The sequence below is a fragment of the Tyto alba genome, unplaced genomic scaffold (assembly GCF_018691265.1).
Source record: "Tyto alba isolate M040663 unplaced genomic scaffold, T.alba_DEE_v4.0 Super-Scaffold_7, whole genome shotgun sequence".
In the NCBI taxonomy this organism is placed as follows: domain Eukaryota; kingdom Metazoa; phylum Chordata; class Aves; order Strigiformes; family Tytonidae; genus Tyto; species Tyto alba.
Window position 1 is genome coordinate 21,366,612 of NW_024881328.1, and position 24,370 is coordinate 21,390,981.

At 38.2% G+C, this 24,370-nt stretch overlaps 1 protein-coding gene across 5 annotated transcripts in view; it reads left to right on the forward strand.

Moving 5' to 3' along the window:
• The window catches only part of CSRNP3 (cysteine and serine rich nuclear protein 3), a 112,145-nt gene that overhangs the window by 69,141 nt on the left and 18,634 nt on the right, over positions 1-24,370 (forward strand). For all 5 annotated transcript variants that reach the window (XR_006164530.1, XR_004409265.2, XM_042783940.1 and 2 more), the window contains 2 exons: positions 10,352-10,522; positions 23,900-24,159. Coding sequence is in view for 3 of the 5 variants with exons in the window: in XM_042783940.1 (XP_042639874.1) it covers positions 10,352-10,522; positions 23,900-24,159 (431 nt within the window). In the remaining 2 variants the exon portion in view is untranslated. The remainder of the gene's footprint in view (positions 1-10,351; positions 10,523-23,899; positions 24,160-24,370) is intronic.

Here is a 24,370-nt window from a genome sequence, read left to right on the forward strand (position 1 = left end):
CCTGACCCTCATCAGTCTTTGAGGGATGTGGGCAGGAACTAGAACATCATTTAGTGATTGTAACTTCACCGTCCCAGGTAGTCCTTGGGTTTCGATGAGGAAATGCAATCAAGTGATACTGTTATGTAGGGTAAGGCTGCAGAGTAAATAAGTCTCCGTGGTAATTCTAGCTTTCATTAGCATGCTGCCCCTTTGAGGATAGTGAGCGGAATTTGAGGTTGTGTTAGATTTATTTATTTCATACTGGTAAATCATTTCTGTGCATGCCTATAAATAAGTGATGTTTTTCATCTGTGCTGCAAATCAGGATAAATCGATCTGCATTGAGCTCTGTGCTGCTGCAGCTATTCTGGTGTCAGTACCTGAGCGAGCTGGTCCAGAGCTGGCCTGGGGATCTGTAGCACTCTGCAATGAAAGTGCTGTCTGTGTAAAGAAGCGTGAACTGCTGTGGTGTCCCTGCAAGTGCTGTCGCACAACCACGTGAGCTGTGGTAGACAGACCAGCACCACCGGGGCTTATGTTTCCCTTCTGGGGGTCGCAGCTGGGGCAGAGGGCTGCTTTTTCAAACCCATCTCCTTGGGCTGCCTGAGCATGGGGACCAGGCATCCTCCAGTGCCCATGGGCATCTCCCACTGGAGGAGCAGCTAGCTGGTCCTTCTGGGAGGATGAAATGGGCTGACATGGCAGTGGCTTCAGGAGGAGATTGAGTTATTTTGAATAGGCATCTGAATTGATAATGAACTTCTCAGTGATTTCAAATCTCTATTATAATTGAACAAAGTCTCATTTTAATGTGGCATAAATATATTAAAAAAATAAACTGGATTGCAGATGTTTTCAGTTGTACTTCTAAGCAACAACAATCGCTAGTAAATGCCATTTGTGTGAGGGTGAAAGAGTAAACAAATAAGTGCTGAAAGCTAGAAAATATATTTAGTCATTGTTTTTAGTGTGAACAACAAATGATAGCACTGCTTACTTCTGACATGAACTGTGATAGCTGACCAGGCCGTTCTCGGCTATTCTAAAGCAAACAATTTGTCTTCAAGTATTTTATTATGGGGTGGGGAGGGAAACCCCATGACTCTGGGGGAACTTGGAGTGCTTGTAGAGCTGCCATTGTTTTGCTTTTTTGTAGTACCAGAGTCCTTACTGAACCATTCACTTTCAGAGAAGCTCAAGGTTTAACTTTGTAGCTTTCAATTAAGTCCCTCAGTTGTTTACCATTATGCCCTCCTCACCCACTCTTATTTCTAAACAAACATCTTCTAACAATAAAATGAAAAAGTGAAAATTGCAGAGCATTAACCTTCTCATCTCAGCTCCCCTGGAAAAGACAGAACAATCAGAGATTTGATAAAGCAAAATGTCATAAAATATATCAAATAATAAAAAAAAAAAATCTTGGGTTGGAAGTGTAAGCCACGTACCTTCACAGCAGTGCTTTCCAGGAGAGCATAGAGCAGGTAATTAATTTCGTCCCAGCAGAGTCCTCTGGCTGAGATGTTGTTGAATGGTCATAAGGTGCTTACAAGTCAGGCAATGCTATGGGAATAAGCTAGCTGCTTAGTTTCTATTCATCACTGTCTCAGTGAGAAGAGTGCCTTGGGAATTGGATGGGTACATACTTATTATTAGACCTGCGGCTCTTCTGTTAGCATTCTGGAAGAATTTTCAGCTTTGAATTATAAAGTGAACTGAAAGGGATTTTTAGATTTAGTATGATGACAAGTCACTACAGTCATAAACTCCAGATTTTCTTTAGTATTACAAAAAAGTGAAAAGTCAGTGTTCAGTTTTAACACAGTCAGGATCTAATTTTAGGACAGTCCTACTATGGTCTGTAGCTTTACAGATTCATTTGTGATAACACCATATGCACTTCCTTCATGTGCCTTTGTGTCAAGTATACAAGGGTACACATGCACAGGTGAGTAAGGAGCTATGTGTAATTGCTGGCTAAAAGTATGAAGTTACTATTGGAAATATTGACTGTTATTGAATAGGCTCCTTAAAAATCCTAATTTTTTGAGGTTCTCAGGTATTGAAATTACTGAGAAGACTGCTGGCTTCCAGAGAAATGTTTTAGTTTATTGATTACGTATGTTTTGTCTCCCTTCATAAAAATCAACTATCTCATTCTGTGATGCTCTGGTCACTAAATTTGGGAATTTGAAATCTTAGTGTAGCTGATCTTTTTGATTTATTTCTTAGGGAGATTAGGCTTACACAGTTATGCTTTCTCTATGCCTATCATATTGTTTGATATGTCTATCACATTTTCCTTTTTTTTAACCTGTTACCTCATTTCAGCTGAGCTTGAAAGAGAAGTAGTAGATCTTCTTCAAGTATTGTGCAAATGGATGGTGGATGGCAGAGAGACTGTTAGTTCACCCCAGTGAAAAAAAAAAGTGCACTCTGATTAAAGCCCTAAATATCAAAGTAACCATATAGAGGAACACTTAAACACTGTGACCCTTAGAAGAGCATCCACCAGTGAAGCAAACCCCAACTCTGCCTCAGGGCATCCATCCAGAAGAGGCAAATGCATAAAGAATCAAGTTCATTTGGTTTCTCAGAATTTTTTTTTTAGTAAACTTGGAATGAAATTCTGCTTCTGTTTTCTAGCTGGTAACTAAGTAGCTTATTTATAACTTGTGCTGTTCTTAGAAGAGAGGGTGAACTGTCAACACTCTACATACATGTCAGCGGCAGGATGAATCTTACCAGTTGTTGTATTGTATAAATTCACTGTTTCCTGCATTCAGTAATTTGTTGTGCATGTTATGGGGATTTTTGGTGAATTTCACTAATCAGTGTTTATTGTTGAAATAATATTATTGCTAGAAGTCTCCAGAGTTTTTTAAATAAACATGTTGGTTTTCTTGGTTAAATAGATATATCGTGTATGGTAAAAAGTCAAAAAACAAAATAATAGAAACAAATACTAATTTTACATCTTTTATTTTTAAGTATCATTTTTTGTGGGCCTGCATGCTTACTTATGACTGTCTTGGGAGTGCATTAAACCTGCAGATTGTAACGTTATATGTTGGTTGTGCAATGTCCTTGATTTAGATAGAAGGATTGAATTATTATAGCCATAAATCTACTTTTGAAGATAGTAGTTTTAAAACATCACAGCCTTCCAGTAGATATTAATAATTCATATTTTCCAGTACAAATAGTTTTATTGACTGTTCAGAGAAAGATGCACTTAAACATCTTTTTACTAATTTTGGCGTCACCTGAGGCCAAACCTTGAATGAAGTCATGATTTTACTCTCATGCCATGGAGCTACATTTGTTTCATTGGTAGCAATTGAATGGTAGCTCCTGCTAACCAAAATGTTTTTTTATTTATGGGGGCCTGTTTCATACATTCGTTTAATATTTCTACTAAGGACAATAAGTTGTCTTCTGGTATTTTTGAGCTGCTGTTCAGTTTCTACTATTCTCTTTACGCTTCCCAGTAGAAAAAAGCCACAGAGTAACCTCTTCAAGAAGTGTTTTGGGCTACCAGAGCAGCCAATCATCACTAAGTTGCTACAAATAGCTGTGCCAAATATTTATTTGGTGTCTTAAAACTGTGCACAGCCCTGTGAGGGTATTAGAGAATTGGGCTAATGATGTTTCTTCTAATTTTAACACTTACTGCAAAGATAAAAACAAGATGTTATGGGAAATTTCTATACTTCTGGTGTTTAAAAGAAGAAAAAGATAAAAATAAAAATCCCATCGACCCCAAATCTTTTGATTGGTTGCTTGTAAGATGTCAGATGCAAAGAACCAAGCTCATACTGTAAGTTTTAAATGACTAGTTGTTGAAGTTGGAAGAACATGATCTGACTATTGTAGTATCAGGGGGTCCACACCAGTTTATGTGTTCTTCCTCACTTAAAATCCGGAGGCTCCTGAGGCTCCCAGATCTGTGTCAGTACTTCCATAGGTGTAGGAGAAGGTATTCTTGCAGCTGAGCGTTCTCTTGGTTGGATGTGACAAGACAAAGCCATCAGGTTGAACAAAATTGTCTGCCAAGCTGGAATTTGAATGCTGAATTAAGGAGAGGAAAGTTGAAGCAGTCTCCATTAGGGAACGTGCTGAGCATGCCTATTGTATAATGCTGCAGCAGTACTAAAACGCAAATGACTGCTGGCTGTGCACAGGCGGTTTTAATATCTCAGGATTTGGTGCGTAATAAGCTAAGACCATTTTTCGTGCTGCTTATGTGATGAATTCTTATTAGTATTTCTTAAGGCATATTAAACATCTACATTAAATGTGTATACATAATTAAATTCTGCCAGTGTATGACAAAAGAAAACCTATGTTAGAAAAGCAACAAAATTTTCAGAGCTAAGTAAAGAATAATTGGCAAGTAGCGTAAGTTTTGCTGTCATATGACCCTTTATTTTGATATCCAAAGCAATGTATATTTAAACTTCAAAGATGCCTGTTGAAGCTAAAAATATATTTCACAGGGGTACTGCAAGTGGTCTAACTGTATTAGAGCAGCATTCTGCTTCACAGTTTAGTTCTGCTGAGAAGCTGGGTATATTACTACAACTGATCTGCTTTGCTGATTGTTCTGGCTTGTTAAGAGTGTGCTGTGCCAATGCAAATCCTTAGCTATATGTTCAGATACATAGCATAGATGAATACCTTCTGCATGGTAACACCCATCTTCGAGGACACCCATATTTTTTTAAATCTGCTTTATTTACCTTCTCCTTTATGACCAGCCTCCAGTGATCATGACAGTGCATGGCTTTGCTATTTCATTTACATTTCTCTTAAACAATGAAGGAAACTTGAAACTCAGTATTTTTGGCTCAGAGTCCAGTTTCTGTAGGAAAGGAATTTTTTAATAAACTTTTACTTCAATCGCTTCTCATTTTTTTATCTCTATCCAGTTTTATCTCTTCCATTGTGCTGTTATTCAGTCTATATTGTCATTCTCAAAACCAGACTAATTTAGGTAAATGTTCATGTGTTTAGGCACATCTTTGACATTTGAAAGATGTCTCCACTAAAAATTTAGTGTCTTTTAAAATTATCGTTATTTTGTAACACAGATAAAACAGTTTATCTCTTTTTACACTTTTTAAATGTTTTTACCAAGTTTAAACTTATATGAAGGTACATATGAAACTTGCAAAGGAGGTGAAAGAAAACGAACAAAAAGTGAGAGAACGAGAGCAAGCTTTTCATGTTCCCCTTTCCAGAAGAAGGTATTTAGAGGTCAGAATAGCCAGCATAATTGATTCCTGCCAGGGGCACTATGAATTTATATGTTTACCCTTGACTTGACTTTTAGCCTATATTTATTTAGCCATTTAAATTGTAGCCATTTCTTTTGACCATCCCCTGGGCAGTCTCATTGTTGACACTTTCACTTCACTTCCTCTGCATTTAAAGTCATAATGGCTGGAAATATTTTTGAAGGAGAGTGTGTAGGCTACAACCAAATACCATGTCACTCTAATTCCAAGTGTTAATGCTTTCTCAATTAAAGCAAGCATTGTGTAGTGTAAGGTGTATTTCCTCATAGGGAAGTTCTGACTAAATATTTAAATTGCAATATTGACATTATGTTAGCTGTGATATGCAAACTTGATGTTTTAAAGATGTAATTAAGGGTGTTAAGAGAGCCAAGTTGATTTTAAGGTGGCCAAAAGATAAATTAAAGGAATCCAGTTGCCTTTTACTGAAGGGAAGAGGGATTAATGTTCAGAAAAAGAATTTAGAAATAAACAGGCCAAGCTGTCATTCCCCCAGAGATCCTATTATTTAATACAACTGCTTTGTTTTTCAAACATTTCCTTTTAAAGTGTTTTAGAATTGATCAGAATCCCATTGTAGTTGAAGACAAGGAAAAATTACAGTGCTAGCAGAGTTCATTTACTGATGCAGAGGTCCAGTAACTTACTGTGGGGAGGAGCATGTCTTGAGATGGCTGTAAAATACCCTGTTCTTCCAATGTCTCTGAGCAGAAATACTTTTTTTTTTTTTTTTTCTTGTAGTAGGGATAGGCTGTGGTCATTGAGGACTGCAGGTCTTTCGTTTCTGGGTAAGGTTTCAGGATTAGTCCCTACATCACATCCCCCTTAATGAAATAAGCAGCAAGGCAATTAGAGGTTAGATGCTTGAGAGTTAAATGTCTTAATCCCCAATGTCTGGGTGGTTTCTCTTCAGCATGGAACCACAGCTCAGCTATTTGCTATGGAAGCTCCCTAGGCTCCACAGTCACAGTCCAGTGCCTGCTCCTGAAGGCAGACATATAAACCTTTGCTTTCAAGAACAGAACGTAGGTCACTCTTCCTCTTAAAACATCTTTTTTAAGATTAAGATTAAAAAATCTGCTGCTGAATTGGTTTTCTGTAATTTACACAGTCGTTTAATAGGTAAGGAACTCACCAGAATGCTGGAGAGCTGAATCTGTTGTTTAGTAATTGCTGCATCTTAGCTATAGTTTAGCAGAGAGCACCCTAGGCCTTTGCCTAGGTGGAGATCATTTCTCTCTATAGAAAATAATGCCAAGATTCATAATCCAAAGAGACTGTGTACAGGTAGCATGCCAAGTGCTGTACTGTATTTACCAGCTTTTCTTTGTGTAGCTAAACAATCACTCATGGGTTTGGGCCTGGCCCAGCCTTTCAGTCCCTTTCCCTTCTCAACATGCTCTGCACTCATGCTCTTATTTTACTTTTGTTCTTAGGCACCTTGCTTGGAAGGACACAAAGTTCAGGCTCCCAGGAAGACCTGGACATGAAGTTGTTCAGGCATCTCAGATCTCTAGAACTTCTGGGTATGTGCAGAAGCAGCCTTTTTGCTAGGGGAAGTTCAAAGTGAGATGCTGAAGAAGCTTATATTCCTTTGAAGAAGACAGTTTGGTGACAGATGAGCAGAGCCTTCTAGGAAAGGGGTTTTGATCTGAGGACTGGTCAAAGATAAAACCATTGGAGTAATTTAAAAGCTACTGGTTTCTCAATTGATAACAGCTGTTTCTCAGTCAACAGGCAGTAATCGACCATTTGTATGTCCCTGTACCTTTGCAGGGGGTAGACAGAGCAGGTGTAACTGCAGTGTGTACCTGTCAGGATTGCACATCACTCCCCCAGCTTTTGTTTTCTGGCCTTAGTGAATGTGGCACCAGTTCCCAGAGCAGACTTAAGACAGATGTGTCAGGGACCAGCACTCCCCATACATTACTCTCAAGAGCTGGATACCTTCTGATGGGAATCCATGTCTTGTCCTGTGAATCATTAACTTAGAATTGGGAAAAATCAGTTTGAATAGTAACTGAGTGCACAAGTGTTTTCAGGCCTGCACACATTTTTGTTCACTTTCTCTTCCTTGTTCTGGCTGATGAGCACTTTCGTTACCACATTAAAAGTGGAGTAGCATCAGCAGGGGGCTGTGCTACTTTGGGGAGTTCCCCAGAGGCAGGCTGTTAAGGGTTGCACAGTTGTGAGATTGAGAGCATAGACATTAACATGCTGGGTGTGTGCTGGCAACAACAGCGGTCAGGCTCTTCAGCTCTGAGATGAGTAACTCAATGCTGCTGTTCATTTGCCTCTCTATTGCCATTCCTTTCCAGCACAGCTCCCCCAAGTATAAGGGCATTTCCTAATTCTGTACAGGGTCAGCAGATACACTGCACCTCCTGTGTAAGCTGTTGGTGACTGAAACAGAAATATCACCATCAAACAGCAAGAAGGCCTCAGTGACTTCAGTGATTTCCACTTTGTGGGGAGTACCTGTACATGTTGAGTTCTACCTACTACAGCATGCGGCTAGACACAAGCACAGTTCTGCTGTTGTTTACTGTCCAAAATATTATAAAACCTGAAAGTGCTGTGATTTTGAAGGGTCTGTGGCTATAGTTTTGGGAGATGTGTTTTGCTATGGGTTTTTCCCCCCAATAAACTAATATGAAACTTGTTGCCTCAGGAGAGCAAGTCAAGTGAATTTATAAGAGGCTGTGCACTGTCATATAGCAACATTTCAGCCTTATGCTTAGGGGAAATTGACTGCAAGGATGAGGAGGCAGAGCCATGTATCTGCAGTGGTTGTGGCTGGATTTCTCATCCCATTGCTTTCTGCTGAAGCGTTAAATACTGAGTACTGCTGGAGACAGGATATTAAACTTGGTGCAGTCATGTATGTGGTTCTCAGAGCTTCTGCTTCCTAAAAGGTGAATGAACTCCTTTATTATAAAACTTCTGTTCCAGTCCTTGAAATTAAATAATAACATAAAAATGTTGTATAATATATCTGTAATTTCTAGTTCTGAATTACAAAGCAAGTTTAAACCTGCCCATAACTCCCTCCTGCTGTGCTTAGGATCTGGCAGACAATGTAAAATGCTTTGTCAGAAGAACAAAGTAATTAGAACTAACTTTCCATTGCACTGGGATGAAACTATGATATTCTTGCCACCTCAGTCTCAGGATTTCCTATAGACAGACTTCAGTGTTTGCTGAATTATGATTTTGAATTAGTCCTGCAGACTCTATAATCTGATGAACCCATTAATTTTTTTATTTTTTTAGCTCTTAGATTCATGTGTCCACTTTTATCCTCTCCTAGCTTCATATCGGGCCAAAAGTTGGTTGCAAACTTTTTCAGACTGTTACTACTTTTTTTCTGGGAAGGAAACTAGTGTTGGGGCTTGAAGGGAGCTATGGGACGCATAGGAGACATTGAAACTGCTTGGTACTAGACCAAATGTAAGCAAAGATACCAAAGAATCTACTGAAGAGCTGTGCTTACAGGGTCAGAACATAGCAGCTACATCACTGAGACTACCTCTGTAATAATGAAAAAGATAAAGAAGATGCAGGCTAAGGTCAGCATTCTCTGGCTTCTGTTGTCAAGTGACAGGGTATGGTTCTTGTCCACAGTGGCTAAGCTGTCAGCCCTCTGCCAAAATCGGGGTGATCCCATCCAGCCTGCCTGCTGGGAATGGTTCTGGCACCTGCTGCATCCTGCATTATCCAGGAGAGTGCAAGGTGGCCTGGGCCAGAACTCTGAAATGTGCTAATTGTTAAACAGTATGGCCAGTACTGGAGTTTCTGCCTTAATCCAGTCTTTACTAGTAGCCATTTAGCCCAGCATGTGTTAGCTTCCTGACAGATTTTTTTTTTTTTTTTTTGAACATATAACCATTGAAATGTTGGTTGGAAGGGGGCTCTGGCAGTTATCTAGTCCAGCTTCCTCGATGGAGCAGTATGCAGCTGGCTCAGAATTAATGAGTCCTAAAGGTAGCTGCAGGGATTTAAAAAGTTCTGGTTTAGTGAGGAATGTAAACATCTTTTTTTTTTTTTTTTTTTTTTTCTTGCTTTCAGTGGGATTTGGCAGAACCCTGGGGTAAGTCTGTAGCACTAGGCTGTGTGTCTTTCTCGGGAAGTCTAGCGTGTTATCAATCCTAGACAAACTTTTTGCCTGGATAAGTATCAGCACTGCTTGGCTCTGCCGTGCTGTGGGCGGCATGGTGGCAGCTGCGAGTCTTCTAAGCAAGCTCCAGCTGTTCTTGATCTCTCCTCAGTTGGTTACGGGTACACTTTCTCCTTAATTATGTGCAATTCATGATATATTTCTACCTCTGCTGCTAAATTTCTGCTTGAATGCTTTGCTTTATAATCTTCTGCTCAACCTCAGGAATATATTAGGCATCTCATTTCTTAATGTGTGAATGAGAAAGTTTGGGAAGCAATTTGTATCTCTGACTGGAGTGGGGAATTTCTGAATTCCAGGCATTTATTGAACACTAGATTGGTATATGGTCTTTGTGATTTCATTGTCTTTTATCTGTCCATAATGGAATTATCAAATGGATTTCCTATATGGGTGATGTGAACACTGTTTAGATCATGTATATTTGGCATAAAGAACTGTGGTGTTCAGGATGATTTCTTCTTATTTAATTTCATTCCTGATTGTGAACATTCCTCTCTCATGTGGCAACCAAGGGAGGGACAAAGCAATGTTGTTTAAAGAGAAACTAATTTTTTCCTTGTTTGAAATTTCACAACGTAACCTAGAAATCAGGGATGCTGTTGACATCAAAATGGGAAAAATACTCACTGAAAGCAATCTGTTACACATTATTCTAGTGAAATAACCACCTCCATACATGTCAAGTTTGAGTATGACTTATGATGTTTTTTTTCTTTCCTATGGCTTCACTGTCTCCTAATGAATTATATCTGATTTCATACTAAATGATTATTTGAGACTAGAAGTGGCAACTTATTGGTACTTCTAAGTAAAAATTGCTCTGGAGGTTATGATTGCATATTCTGCAGTTGGATGTTTCAGTCCTTCATTGCCTCTGTTTCTGTTACAGGTGCATGTGACAGCATTGCAGCGATGAGTGGAATTTTAAAGAGGAAGTTTGAAGAAGTTGATGGCTCCTCACCTTGTTCCTCTGTGCGGGAATCAGATGATGATATTTCTAGCAGTGAAAGTGCTGACAGTGGTGATAGTGTCAATCCATCCACTTCTAATCATTTTACCCGTAAGTACTAAAGTTGTGTATCTAAAGAATTCTTCCCGTCCCTCAGAATAAAATAAATATTGCTGTTAGGTAAACACGATGGTTTTAAATTGAACAGATGATAAAGTGGACTCTCTGTGGTGTTCAGTTTATGACCTGCTCAGAATGACTTAGCAAACTGTACCCTTTTGCCTTCTTGTTAACTATATAAAACTATTTGTCACTGTAAAAATTTGAAGTCACTTGGAAGCCCCTGTTTGCTGTTTGAATTACATAGCTGTTTGTAGTTAACATTGGGAGTTGTGCTTAAAGTATTTCAAAGAGATGTAGGGAAGGTGCTTTAGGTAAGTTTGTTTATTTTCCTTAGGTAAGTATAGTACAGCTGTCAGCTATCTGGAGTATTGTGTTGGTGAGAATTCTTCTCCAAAGAAAGTAAGACACTTTCTTTTATTTAGAGTTGAGGAACATTGTGTATGGGACACAATAGTTTATGTTCTTCATGTATGGGAGGGTATCTCTGTACTAGGCAATGGTTTTGTGTATAGGTAAGAATTCGGTTTTAAGTTATCAAAGCTACGTGTCAGCATATATATCTAGGAGGGATGAATTTATGGTTTATATTTGTATGGTATTTGTTTTAGGTAGTTACACTGTTTTAATAGTGAACTGCATGTTTTAAAAAGCAGGGGTTTGCCTCTTTCAACTCTGTTGCATATAGATCTCCCCACTGGAGTTAGTGGCTATAAAGCTGCTTTCTTAAAATTGTGGGCCAGGGAGTAGGTGAGGCTCCTCATCACTGTCCATACACAATGTGATCCTTATAGCTATGTGATTTAGATTGTGCCTAGAAATCATGTCTGTAGCATGTGATACAACTGCTCTCTCATTTGTCTACCAAATGCTGCTGTGCAGTTTGAAGCCAAGGTTTGGCTGTGAGGGTCTGAATCCTCTTTGCTCTAATATGGAACATTCCTGTGCAAAAGAGTACACAGGCACAACTTTTCAAATGTGTTTACATGGAACAAGCTTGTTGTATATTATAATTAAGATGCAGTAGTAGGAGGGGACCTATTTTATTGAAATGCCACAAGGAAGTAGGTAACCCAGTAAATCTCTTTGTTACTATTAAGAAATAGCTTGGTGACAATGTTATCTGCATGCTGATCTTCTATCTTTTGCATCTGTTTAAGGATTTAGGTGATTATTCATCATAGACCCCAAGCAGTCCTTTTACATTAGTCATTGCCACCCACATAGAAGACAGCAATTTTATTGTGAATACACAGATAATACAAAGAAGGCTTGTAATTCAGGGGAGAAACTTGGAAGTTGTGTAATACATGCATGTAATAATAGGTTTTGATTGTAGTTGACACAAGAAATAATTTAGTTTTTTAATAAAATCTGTAAGGGAAACTATAGCATTTCAGTGTTATGATTAAAGACCCATATAACTGAGATATTTGTGGCCAGAGTAATAAATGTTTATCTGTGCATGCAGTCACACATATATATAGAAATTATACATATGACATTTACAAAAATATTAGTTGTCAATATGGAAATAGAAAAAATAAATAGTTTACATGTGCATTGATACTACTTAAAAGTATTGTCTTTAAGATAGATGCAGCAGCCATCTTTTCATTCTGCTTTGTTTTTACTGTAATACACCGTACTTGTAGGAGCTTGATAAATGTGATAATTTTTATTGGTAGGAAAATAGATGATGTTGATGCTCAGACAAAAAATAGAATGGAAAGGTGGTTTTATCCCTACCTAATTACTTGCATCTTGCATCCAGATTCTCTTCCAGTGTGCATCGTTATTTTGTAAATATACCAAGGACACTCCATGTTGCACCTGATGGGGAAGTCAGATTGTGTTAATTTTTTGTTAAGATGCTGCAAGTGAAATTTTGCACTTTCTTCTCCTTCCTTCATATTAAAGCGTATCAGTTACATGTTTACACAGTCAACATCTACCAATTGAGCAGTGTTAGAAAAAACACTTAGCCTCAGGCAGATCTTCTATGTATGAGCAACTCAGCACTAAAAAGGTGAGTCTTAGTGATGATGTATGCTAGTAAAAGTTAATATGTGTTTGCAAGAAAAATTAATCATGTTTGTACTTAGAATAAAAGGAGTAAAGATACTTGACGAATGCTGATAGATGTTTTTAACTTGATTACTGACTACCTCTAGTAAAAACAGGTTTATTGTTGAGATCGGATTTTTCTTTTGTTTTATTCTTCTCACGTTTTCTTGAGTCTTTGTGTGCTTTGATTCTGGAAATAATGTTTTAATCGGACAATCAGTGAAAATTTTATCTGTACAGGGTTTGTTTTCATTTTGGTTTATATCGGTTGGCATCAGCTGTGTGTGTGATGTTGGATGCTCTTCAGGGCAGGAGCACTTTTGTTTGTTAAACAGTATTATTTGAAAAAAGCCTATTCTGAGTTCTAGAAGTGATAAAAAACTAACTGATCCTACTGAAGTATTTGGCCCTGTCTTGCCAAAGCAGAATATGTGAGAATTGTCAGTGTTCATGTCTCATGAATACAGGTGTCTTACAGAGCTATTAAGTGACGTTCACTTGAAAACTACATGAAGATGTGTTGTACAGTAACGAAACTGTTAACAGTGTACATTGAAAGGTATTTTGTTCATTCCTTAAACACATTCATCTCCCAGAATAAAAGAGCTTTCTGATGTTGGATATTTGAGTCTGTACTTTTAGGGTCATATGGAAAGGAAGAGTTCTGTGAGACGTTTTCAGTAAACAGACTGAAAAGAGCCAGTGCAGAAGGAAGGCTGTCCATATTTCTTGCCTTGGTTACATGCCTGAGTACCTCCTTGGTGGAGGTTATCTTTCTAAGCCGTTTCCTGATACTTTGTACCATTTTCTTTTCTCTTTTGTGAGGTACTGTTAGATCCTGTGTATTGTCTTCCTTCTGGTCCATTTTCATATAAGTAAATCTGAAGTTTTGTATAAACTCTCTTTTAATGACTGGAAATGTGAGTGTTGCAGGTGACCTGTAGTTAATTCTTTAATTGAGCTTTTAAAAAAAGCTTAACGTGGCCCTCTAAGTCTTATTTTTCCTTTGTAATTGACCTGACAAAGAGATAATTTTTTAATCACTTATATCTACAACTCTTTAAGTGCTACAGCAAACAACCAGTTTGTGTATAAATCTATGTAGAATAGCTGATGCATCTCAGGATTTACACAACCCTTGAAAAACAATACATATTAGGTCAGATAAACAAGACTATCCTGCTCCATTAGTCTTAAGGTTAGTTTAACCTGGCAGCTAAATGAGACACTCAGCTGCTGTGGATCATTCCGGTGGGGCAGAACCACAGGAAGATAGCTTGGATCTCAGTAATTAACCCTGTAGTGTGATGGCAGAAAATAAATGACTCAGATGTCCCTGAGTGCTATCTGTTTTGACTATTACACAGGGATAAGTACAGAGTTTATTTAACAATATATCCATTTAAACAAATCAAGACAGCAACAAACAAACAAAATTAAATCCCTAGCCTAAGTTGCAGGCATCTTTTCTGAGTCAGGAAGTGAAATTACAGTCCATAAAGCAGACAAATGTTACCAAGTTCATAACAAAAAAAAAAAAAAAAAAAAAAGTGTAGTGTTTTTTTGGTCATGTATGTGTGCATATACACCTGCACATTTTTAAATCTCTCATCAAATGGTGATGGAGTGCCTTCAATACCATTGGCAGATATAATCCCTACTGTCTTTTTTACTTACTTTTCTCAGTCTATTGAGGTCAGTTCAGTTTGATTCAGCAGGCCACTAGTCACACCGCATAATTACCTTAATGGATGAGAAAGCATGTTACTAACCAGCCCCCCTACCTGTCCCATGGCCCCCCCTCCATATCAGAAACAGGGATGTTCAAGTAGCAATCCAAGCATGCATGTACAGGATTAGTCAGGACTGAGAGTATTTGTTCCCTTTTTCCTTAGTGGTACATGGAATACACAGTGCCATTTTAGCTCCTTTAAATTGCCACGTTGAGCTCGGGTACCCTGCTGCTGTGTTTCATGAGCTCCACAGCAAGTTGTCTCTGGAATCACTGTTCAGGATGTCAGTACAACACCCTGACAGTTGCGGCAACTGTGTGTGCTGAGGGATGCTGGGTTCCACGCTCCAGCTCAGCGGCGGGGGATTCTTCCTGCTTTGTGGAAGTACCTACCGCTAAACACTTGATATATTTTTCTGATAAAGAAAAATATTCCGATTTAAGTTGCAGAATTGCGTGCAGTTAGAATACCTGGGAAGACCTGATCAAGTCCTGTCTTTTGTACTCTGGTGCTGGTAAAAACTCCCCATACCATATTAATCACAGATGTATCTCTTAAGAAACATTCTTTGAGGAGCTGCTGCTTTCCTCTGCCATTTCAGCTTCAGTGTAGCGTAGCTGAAACTTTCAGAGTAAGGCCTGCAGAGGCAGGTGAAATCTCCAGCACCAACTCATCCGATAAGGTGATCTTCACCAACAGGATGTATGTATAACCACCTCACAATCTAGTTGGTATCCTCCATCAATTATCTGAGTCTTGCAATTAACATTATCACTGTCATTAGCAAGGTTATCCTGCAGCCAGCTGTAATCGTAGGTCCTGTCATTCTGCTAATTAGGGTGCTGTTTTTAAGAGTATTGGATGCCTTAGGTTCATTATGAATGTGGCTGGTCAGTAAAGGTTCTGAGAAAACCCTTTGGTCTCTAAATATTCTCTCCATGTTTTGATTTTACCATTAAAGATAACAGGGAATTTGAAAACACAGATACATTCCTATTGCACTTCTTTCAATATGACCTTAAAAATACTGTTTGAATATTCTCCAGCTGCTAACCTATTGAGATTGCCTCATCTCTGTGGCCATGCAGAACTTGGAAGAAGGTATCAAATCCTTTGAAATCCTTAGGAAGCTCTGGCTTCTCTTAAATTATCTTTATATGAAGATGAACGTTTTAGATGGTGAGGCATTACCAGAGCTTTGAGTTTAAGCTGTGTGTTTAATTCCTGATTAATGGTAGAAATCTTAATGGATTAAAAGTGGTGATGCTGGCTTATTATGGGAAAACACTTAGAAGGTGTAGCTAAATGCAGGCATTCTTTATTACATGGCCTCTTGCAATTATTTATGTTGCCTGCAACCAGGCTTGGAATTATCTTGTTAATGAGGAATATGTTCTTATCATAATTTGTTGACTCACGTTATAAAATGCAAACAGGTTGAGAGATTCTCGGTTTTGATTTTAAAATAAGTCAGCTCATCTGGGCAGTGGAAACCAATAAATGCAAAGAAATTTGGTGAAATGTAGTGCAACATTTTCACTCAAATACTCATACAGAATGACAGGGCAGGGTATGCCATGACAGGATCTTGCCTCCTGTCTTTCATCTGGGAGAACAACTATTGTAGAGAGAGTTTGTAAAAAATATAAAGAGGGGTTAGGAGGCAGGTTCCCACTGGTTTTTAGAAGGATTTGTGCAAGTATTTCTATTTCTATATTTTTGAAAAGTTCTCTCCAATAAATTAGTGCATTTCATGTATTTATACAGAGGGACAGTTCTTGCATTACGTGATGTTTTTGTTGGCTTAGATAATATATAAACAAAATTTTTTTGTTGAAGATGTTCATGACATATGCAAAATATATTAGCAAATACAAAGCCATGAACAGCTGAATGAGTAGTTGTATTTGTATCAAATGACTTCACAGAAGTCACCCATAAGATGGGACAAAGGGTTGCCTGTAGTGTCTTGGGAGAGTTCAGTAAATACAGTTGTCATGCACGGGTGTTTCTGCAAGAATTCATGATAGCAGCTTTCCTCCTCACACTGGTCGAAGCTGGGGCCAAGGTCAGAAATAATCATCTACAAAACAGCAGCTGGCATTTAGAGTAAATGGTGAGGCAGAGAGCAGTTAACCGCCTCCACTTCTCCCTGCAGGCTGATTATATTTGCAGAATGGAGAAACTGGACTAGTATGATGAATGTCACAGAAAAGCCTTCTGGAGATAGAGGGTGCTGAGGAAGTAAACTTAAAGCTTTTACTGAAATTTGCGCAGTAAAATACTGGGTTTTAGCATGCATCACAATAATTTAACATTTCTGTGAGATTTTAGACAAAACTCTTACAGTGAGGTAAAATGTTTGACTAAAGTGCAAATGCAAAACCTCTCCTAATCAGGTCAAACTTGTCTGTAAGCTAGCATTTTTAAAAAACCTTTTCAAATGTAACGTAAATAAATTTAGCATGAGGCAATCATTCCCATTGAGCCCCTCCTGTGAGGTGAATTTAGCTCTGGCTTTACCCAAGAGGAGTGTACCAGGAGGATGGAGCAGTGAAATGCTGCTAGGGTAGGTGTTGCTGCTCCACAGCATCGTCCCTGTCCTGTCCCAATTTCCATTACTGAATTTATACCTTTCTGAGTATGCAGGTCCCTTCAAGACTTACAGGTTTGAATTTATTTCCCTGCCCTAAAGCCCACATGTTTCCATGTTTCTTTGGGATGGTATATTGTATGTCACAGCATTTCCTCTTAATGTGGATTTCTAGCATGTAGGAAAAGTGTTTCATCATTGAGGGTTTAAAATTTGTAAATTTAGTGTATGGAGACTCTTAGAAAAATATCTTTTGGGAGACAGTGGAATAGAGGGAGAAGTAGGAGACAGAGGTAGAAGCAATTTCTAGAATATGACCTTTTCCCAAGTTTTTGTTTTCTATGAAGATTGCAAAGTAAGATGGCTTTTATAAGCGATGCTCTGGCCTGGATTACCATGATGGATTAGACTTTGCTGTTCTGTGGTGTTAAACTGGATGAAACATTGCATGGGAAAGTCATGGAGCAGGTGGAGAATGGTGTTAATCCTTCTTGCCATAGTGGTTCATATGGCACTAAGAGTATGTAAAAAGCAGACAAGTGGATAGTAGGGTATAAGAAAAGCAGCATTTCCTCTGGTCTAAGATAGAGCTTTAATCCAAAAGTCTGCCTCATACACGTTTTTTCTAGGCTTTTGAAATTTTCATGTGCCTAAAATATTTCTGCACTGGTGACAATGAATTGCTTTGCCCTCATTGATGCAAGAGTGGTAGTAATCTGCCGCGTAGCCATATGGTTCACATTTATTTTAATGTGTCTTTGACATCAGGAGAATAGCTGAGACAGCAGAAGAAAATGCTTATGTCCTGGAGTTCAGCCAGAACTGAGATAATTTATGTTTCGTAATCAAAGAGCTACCAGTTTTCTCAGTAAAAAATGTTTGAAAAGCATGATGGTCTTAAAATGTTATTCCTGTCAGGATTTTATAAAATTAGGAAGCAGTCTTTGCATTTCATAGACAGATACAGCTGCAGCGGGATCTCTTCCCAGGTGGGGCAGGTTTGGATTCTGTTTTGGCCCCTAAACAGGCAGAAGGAAATGCTCTGTCTTTCACAGGTTTCACACTGCTGGAGCTCCACTGCCCAGAGAGGAAAATGATGTTCAAAGGTGAATGAAAAGTGCAGCTGTGTACTGCGCTATAAGTATGTGACAGCAATTCAGGAAAACTTTGTTTCAGTCTGCCAGTACATTATTACTGTTGCTTACATATTTAATCAGCTATAATTTATTCATACACAAATGAAACTTGGATGATTCTCGTAAGGATGCACTGGACTGCAAATGTAAATATTGATTTTTCCCCTTTGGAAAATTGTTTTTTCTTGGGAGTAGGACGGGCCCATGATGACATCTGTTACCACGATGTGAGAAATACATTATGAAGAAATATGATAAAACTTGAATTTTTCAAATGTGGAAAGAGTTGTGTCTTTCATTTTTCACAAATTCAGAAATAGATAAATAATGGCTATTCTCAGGGCAGAGAGAACAGGAAATACAGCTTGAGGTGGAGAAGGAAGGGGCACCAGAAGCAGCTTCAGAACTTTATACCAGCTGTGGGAGGAGGCAGGGCTGGGGATGTGACAGTGGCTGGCACCTGCCAGTGTCTCTTGCCTGCACCCCTCTGGGTTGGGGACTCCCTTGCTGGGTTGGTTCCCATGGGTGGGAAGAGCTGGCAGATAAAGAGCTCACCCTCACGTGCAGAGGTCAGTGGGAACCTCCTCTGCTTCTAGCTTTCCACTCCATGCTTTGAAGGCAGGCACACAATTTCAGAAGTTACAGAGCTGCTGATATATCGCTTTGAATAAGCTGTGGAAAATGAGCTAATAATTAAATTCTTCAGTCTCTCAACAATACATTAGCCTCACCTTCAGGAATCTTGTTTACAAACAATTGCCAGTTTTGCCATAAATGATCTGTGGTGCAGGTGACCTGTGCTGTGGCTGTTAGCTTGGGTCAGGTGCTGCAAGGACAGGGCTGTGCTGCATCCAGATACAGCCCTGAATGTGAAGCAGCTGACAAGCCTGCAGGACATGACTTGACTCAATGAGGAGTCAGGCCAGTTACAAGTAGGTTAACTTGGGCTCTGCTCTGCTAAACCCAGAAACTGAGCCACTCAAATGTCAAATGCCAAAAATCAAAATTTCAGCAGTTGATGTTATTTCAGATGAGGAATCATGACAGTCCTGTTTGAAAATATGTGTGTCTGAAGACCGTGTTCAGATATAGTGACCTTTTCTGAGAGACAGTTCTGTAGTGGTAATTATGTTCTTAACAGTATCATTCTTCCCTCTGATAATTGATACATTTTATGCATTACAGTACTTGGTATCTGTCAGAAAATGTTTACATTCCATATAATCTCAAAACGTGGAACTAAAAAATTATATTAGTTGTTTAAATATATGAGAATGAAGTATTTTTTTCCTTCCATGGAATATATCAGACTTGTAGTATATAAATGTGTTAAAGATCATGTGTGATCCACAGGACAGTTTCAGGCGATGATGGATGTTCCTATTCCCCTTGGCATCCTTGCATGCCACAAACTGCTAGACCCAAGGTGGTGGCATTCATTTTCAAAAACCACCTTCTAGTTTGTATTGACAGTGTGTATCCAACAGCTGCTAAAACCCCACATGTCTGCCTAGCAGACTCTGCATGGAGTCAGTATCACCCTTTTTGTGCAGGACAGATGATAGCGGCATCCACTGATATACCTTGTTACACAGGCAGATGGCATGTAAATACTTCTGAGACTGGCCAAGCAAGGAAGCCGTTACTAGATCTCTTCTGTAAAAGTGTGGTGTTTACACTCTATGGATAAATTTTTAGGTTACGAGCTTTTGCTTCCCTGAAAAGCCTTTGAATAGCTTCATGACTCTGAAGAGGCATGCAAGCCTTACACAATCTGTGTCCCTTATTCTGAGATGAGCTTACTAATTTATTGATGTCAGTAAATTTTGTCTGGGCATATGCTCATGCTTTCCAATATATCAGAAAATATGTATTTTGTATGTCCTTCTGCTATGTCTTGAGTTAAACAGTGTTCTTAGCAGTAATTACAACTGATTTGAACATACTATTTAAGGTACAATGCATGCAAAATAACATATGCCCCTGACTCTTAATAAGATGATCTGAGAATCTGAGTTCTGGTTGGCTTGAAGCAAAAGGAATGAATGAGTAGTAGAGCACTTCGTCCCTAATGTTGGAAAATGTTCAACATTTCCATTCAATATCTAATAACATTTTTTTTGAGGTCACATTAAGGCAGCCCTCTGCTCAGTGATTTTAGGAAGTATAGTAGAGCAGGAGCATAGTGCCTTTACAGTGCTGACTGTGCTTCCTTTCGTGACCTTGGTTACTGAGGTGGTTGCAATTCTCCAGTCCCCTTACTGACATCTCTAATCTATGCTTCTGGGTAATCAAATAAAATCCTGTAATCTTTCACAGTTCCTGCCTCATCTGTTCTTGTAGACAGCATTCTCATAAATATTGAATATATTCTGACTACTTCCTAGCAGTAACATAGAAGAGATGACTATAGAGTTATTCACAGAGCCTTAGCTCTTCCCTTTACTGAGCTCTTGGCTGAGACAGAAGCAAACCCAAAAGATAGGATGTATTTCAGAAAAAAAGAATCGTGTAATCTTAGGTCTTGAATGTTTATGTACTTGTTTACTTTTACAGATTATCATCTAATTTGTCTGACTTTGAAGTACAATATTAATAAATAAAACCATGAATTTTAATGACATTTACAACAAATGCATGCCATACTCATCTCTCGTGCTGTCCAATACAGTTGTATAGTGCTGGATTTATAATTCTGGTAGTGTTGCAGTTACAACATGCCAATATTTTATTGAAGTTTAGCTTAGTTCTATTTTAACACAGTTTTTGTCAGCTATATATTAAAAAAACCCTAAACAAACAACTTTGATGATGTGGATAAGAACTATAAAAATTTTGAAAGAAATGCATTGATGGGTTCATTAAGACAGCTCATGACAACTACAGTCTTACTGAGAGAGACTGCCTACCAAATTTGGGCATAAACATACAGCAATGTATGAAATTCATGTTCTAAATATTGACAGCGCACACATGAGCAACCCCACACCTCCTCAAAAATCCACATAGTGGAAGAGCTCATTCATGTAAACTAGTTTTTATCATCGATGACGTTCAGCTGGAAGTAATTAGATCCCAGTCTTCTGCTCAGCTTTATTTAACTATTAATATTAGCATGTAGCATGTGAATAAAACTTAAGGTTGATTTCTTTATGTATAGAAAGTAGTATGAAAGTATTATTTCAATAAAGGGATTGACAGACTTAAAAAAATGGAAGCACTTTTATTGCAGCGTTTTATATTCCTGCCAGTAAGCATCCATGTCAGGGGTTCCATAGATAAGGTCTAAAACAAATGACTATAAGCGTAGACCTTACATGGTAGATACTGAAGTTTACAGGTGAAGATTCAAAGGCATTTGCTAGCTTGTGAAATTTACAGGCACAATCACCTTCTATTTCCTTATGAAGCATATATATATATTTAAGATTAACCTTCTATCTTTTCTTTAATATTTTACTATAGTTTTTTTTGTCTCTCATTCTATTTGTGGCTCTTTCTTTTACTTGGTAAGAAAGCTGCTTGCCCTTCTGTAGCTGTCAATTATTTCTTCCAAATTAGAGGCAAGATCCAGCTGAGGTCCAAATAACATCAATACTGTTATACCAGAAATTAGATGCATCACAGAATGGTTTAGATACCTCCTTCAGCAGAAGCAGGATTTTTTAATATGTACTTTCCTGTGTGTAAGAGCACACAGGCAGTGAAGGTTCTGACTCAGAGCATTTGCTTTCATGCTGAATTGAAAGAGAATGTCACAATATCAAAATTACTCTGTCTTCCAAACTCTAAAAAATTGGGTTTATTAAAGATAGTTTTATTTTGAAACTCTGGCATATGTGAAAGAGAACAATACATTAAAACAATATTTAATATAATGCAAAATTGACACACCCCTATCAACTAGATTCTTCTTACAAAAGAACCCTCTTCCCCCACAAAAAGTTTCCTCTAAATACTTTTGACAGGTTCTGTTGATATGAGATTTGCTTAAACTTGGATGTAAGAGTAAACGTGCCTAAAGTCACAGACTTTATCTTTTCATTCCTCTGTGTACACCCTACACCTTTTTTGGAACACCCTTCACTGAGTGCATGTAAGTGAGTATAGGACCTGTTTTATATTTATAATCTAACATACCTGCAGCATATCTGAAGAAGTGCATGTTATTTATATAATAAACCATACTTTTAGCTGCTTATCAGTATTTAGGAAAAATAATACTATTTCAGTGTTTTACTGAGCCCCACATAGTTTTATGATTATGTCAGCAGGGCATACTGTCTGCAGTTTGGTTACAGAACTGTATTTTCTAATATATTTGGTTTTCATACAGTTAGGTAGATTATGCTATTTTTTTTTGGACTGAATTACTTAATGTAAAAATTTGGGGGTTTAACATTTGTGGTGATGTAACATTTCACTAGATAATTATATTAGAGAATGAGCTGTGTTTTAATTGTGACAATAAACCAGACGTGTTACGAAACCAAGGCTGAAGGCCATGTGTTTCCAATGTGTAGAGACAGTGCAATTTTAGATTAGCAATGTACATCATTGTTGCTCTTACTGCTTTTATAGAATGGTTCCAAGTCTTTCAAGAGTGGTCAGGTACCTTTTAAATCATTTTACTGCCTGAATTCTGGCAGTTAGTTCTCTCATTCACACCTGCCCAATTGTCGCCTGTGAACTGCAGAGCAATGACTTATTATATACATTCTCGACACCCTGTTGCCATTTTGCAATAAATCAGATAAATCAGGCTGCTCATCTTAAAAATCAAGGAGTGTCTCTTATATTTCTTTAACATTTGTGTGTGGTTTTTTTCTCCAAAGGCTCACACCACTGTTAAACAGTGACAAACAGTAGATCAGCATTGTTGAAAGAAGTTACTAAATGTCTGTAGAAGAAAGAACAATAACAGATAAAATCTGACATTTGTTTTTAAACAAATCCATTTCATATGATGCTGCATATGTGTATAAGAAAAACTGAGCACCAGTTTGAAGGGACTCAGAAAAGAGTTAGAAAGGGCTAGTTTTAATTTTTTGTCAAAATTCTACACATTAGAATATATATATACACACACATATATTCAGTGGATGGCAGCAGAAAGAAGGATGAAAGTAAAGAAAAAGGAAGTGGATCTGATTGTTAAGCAGCATTACTCCTGTGTTATTCTGTAATGATGATGATGGTGTGAATTTCTGAGACAGTCTGAAACACTAAACATATTTCCTTTATAGTTTTTCTAATACTAATTCCTCACATTTTAGAGATACCTCACATAAGAGATAGGACTCCTTTTTTTTGCCAATGTGATCCAATGCTTTAAAGATGTAGTTACAAATCTCTACAGCTGAGCCATGCTGACAGGATAGTAACAGTGCTTATAGACCTGTGAAAGACTGGGTCTGCTCTTCTCACTGCTGTCATGTGCAACGTTGCTTTGTTCGCAGGGCTTTGAAGAGGAGGAAGTCAGTGGATCACTGTCTTTGAGGTGACACTGTGAAAGAAGTTCGTTTTGCTGGGATTTATTTGCTTCCTTGATAAAGGATAAAACGCTTTCACAATCCTATGGGAGAAAAAGGACTGTCCTGGGCAAGAATTTCTGTTCTAAAGTAGACAACAGTGTTTATGATTGTAGCTGTTTATAATGGCTTCTAGGTTTGCATATACGGTTAATATTTCTAGTGTTAGCTCCTCATTTAGATTGCACACCTTGGAACTTTAGTGTGTACATAGTCAGGTGTTGTTAAGGTAAGTGGAACTACACAAGTGACAAATTTGCTATATGACTGCAAGTTATCATTCACACTGTAATCTGCATCTGTTCTAGCTTCTTCAATCCTGAAGAGAGAGAAGCGGAAGAGAACAAAAAATGTCCATTTTAACTGTGTTACTGTGTATTACTTCACAAGAAGGCAAGGCTTCACCAGTGTTCCCAGCCAAGGCGGAAGCACACTGGGAATGTCTACTCGCCACAACAGTGTGCGCCAATACACGCTGGGAGAGTTTGCAATGGAACAGGAGAGGCTTCACAGAGAGATGTTAAGAGAGCATCTAAGGGAGGAAAAACTCAATTCTCTAAAATTAAAGGTAAAATTTGTTCTAAGACTTTGATCAATGCCTTATTTACCTAAGTGAGCAGTGTCAGAGCTATATGGGTCCAATGTGTGTGTTAAACAAAACCTTTTCCTTTCTATCAACTCAATTTTCAATTGAAACAATGGCATTTTTCTTTTTTTTTTTTGATTTTACTCAAGACGTATTTTTGTTCAGTATTACCAAGTGCAGTTGTAGCTCTCGT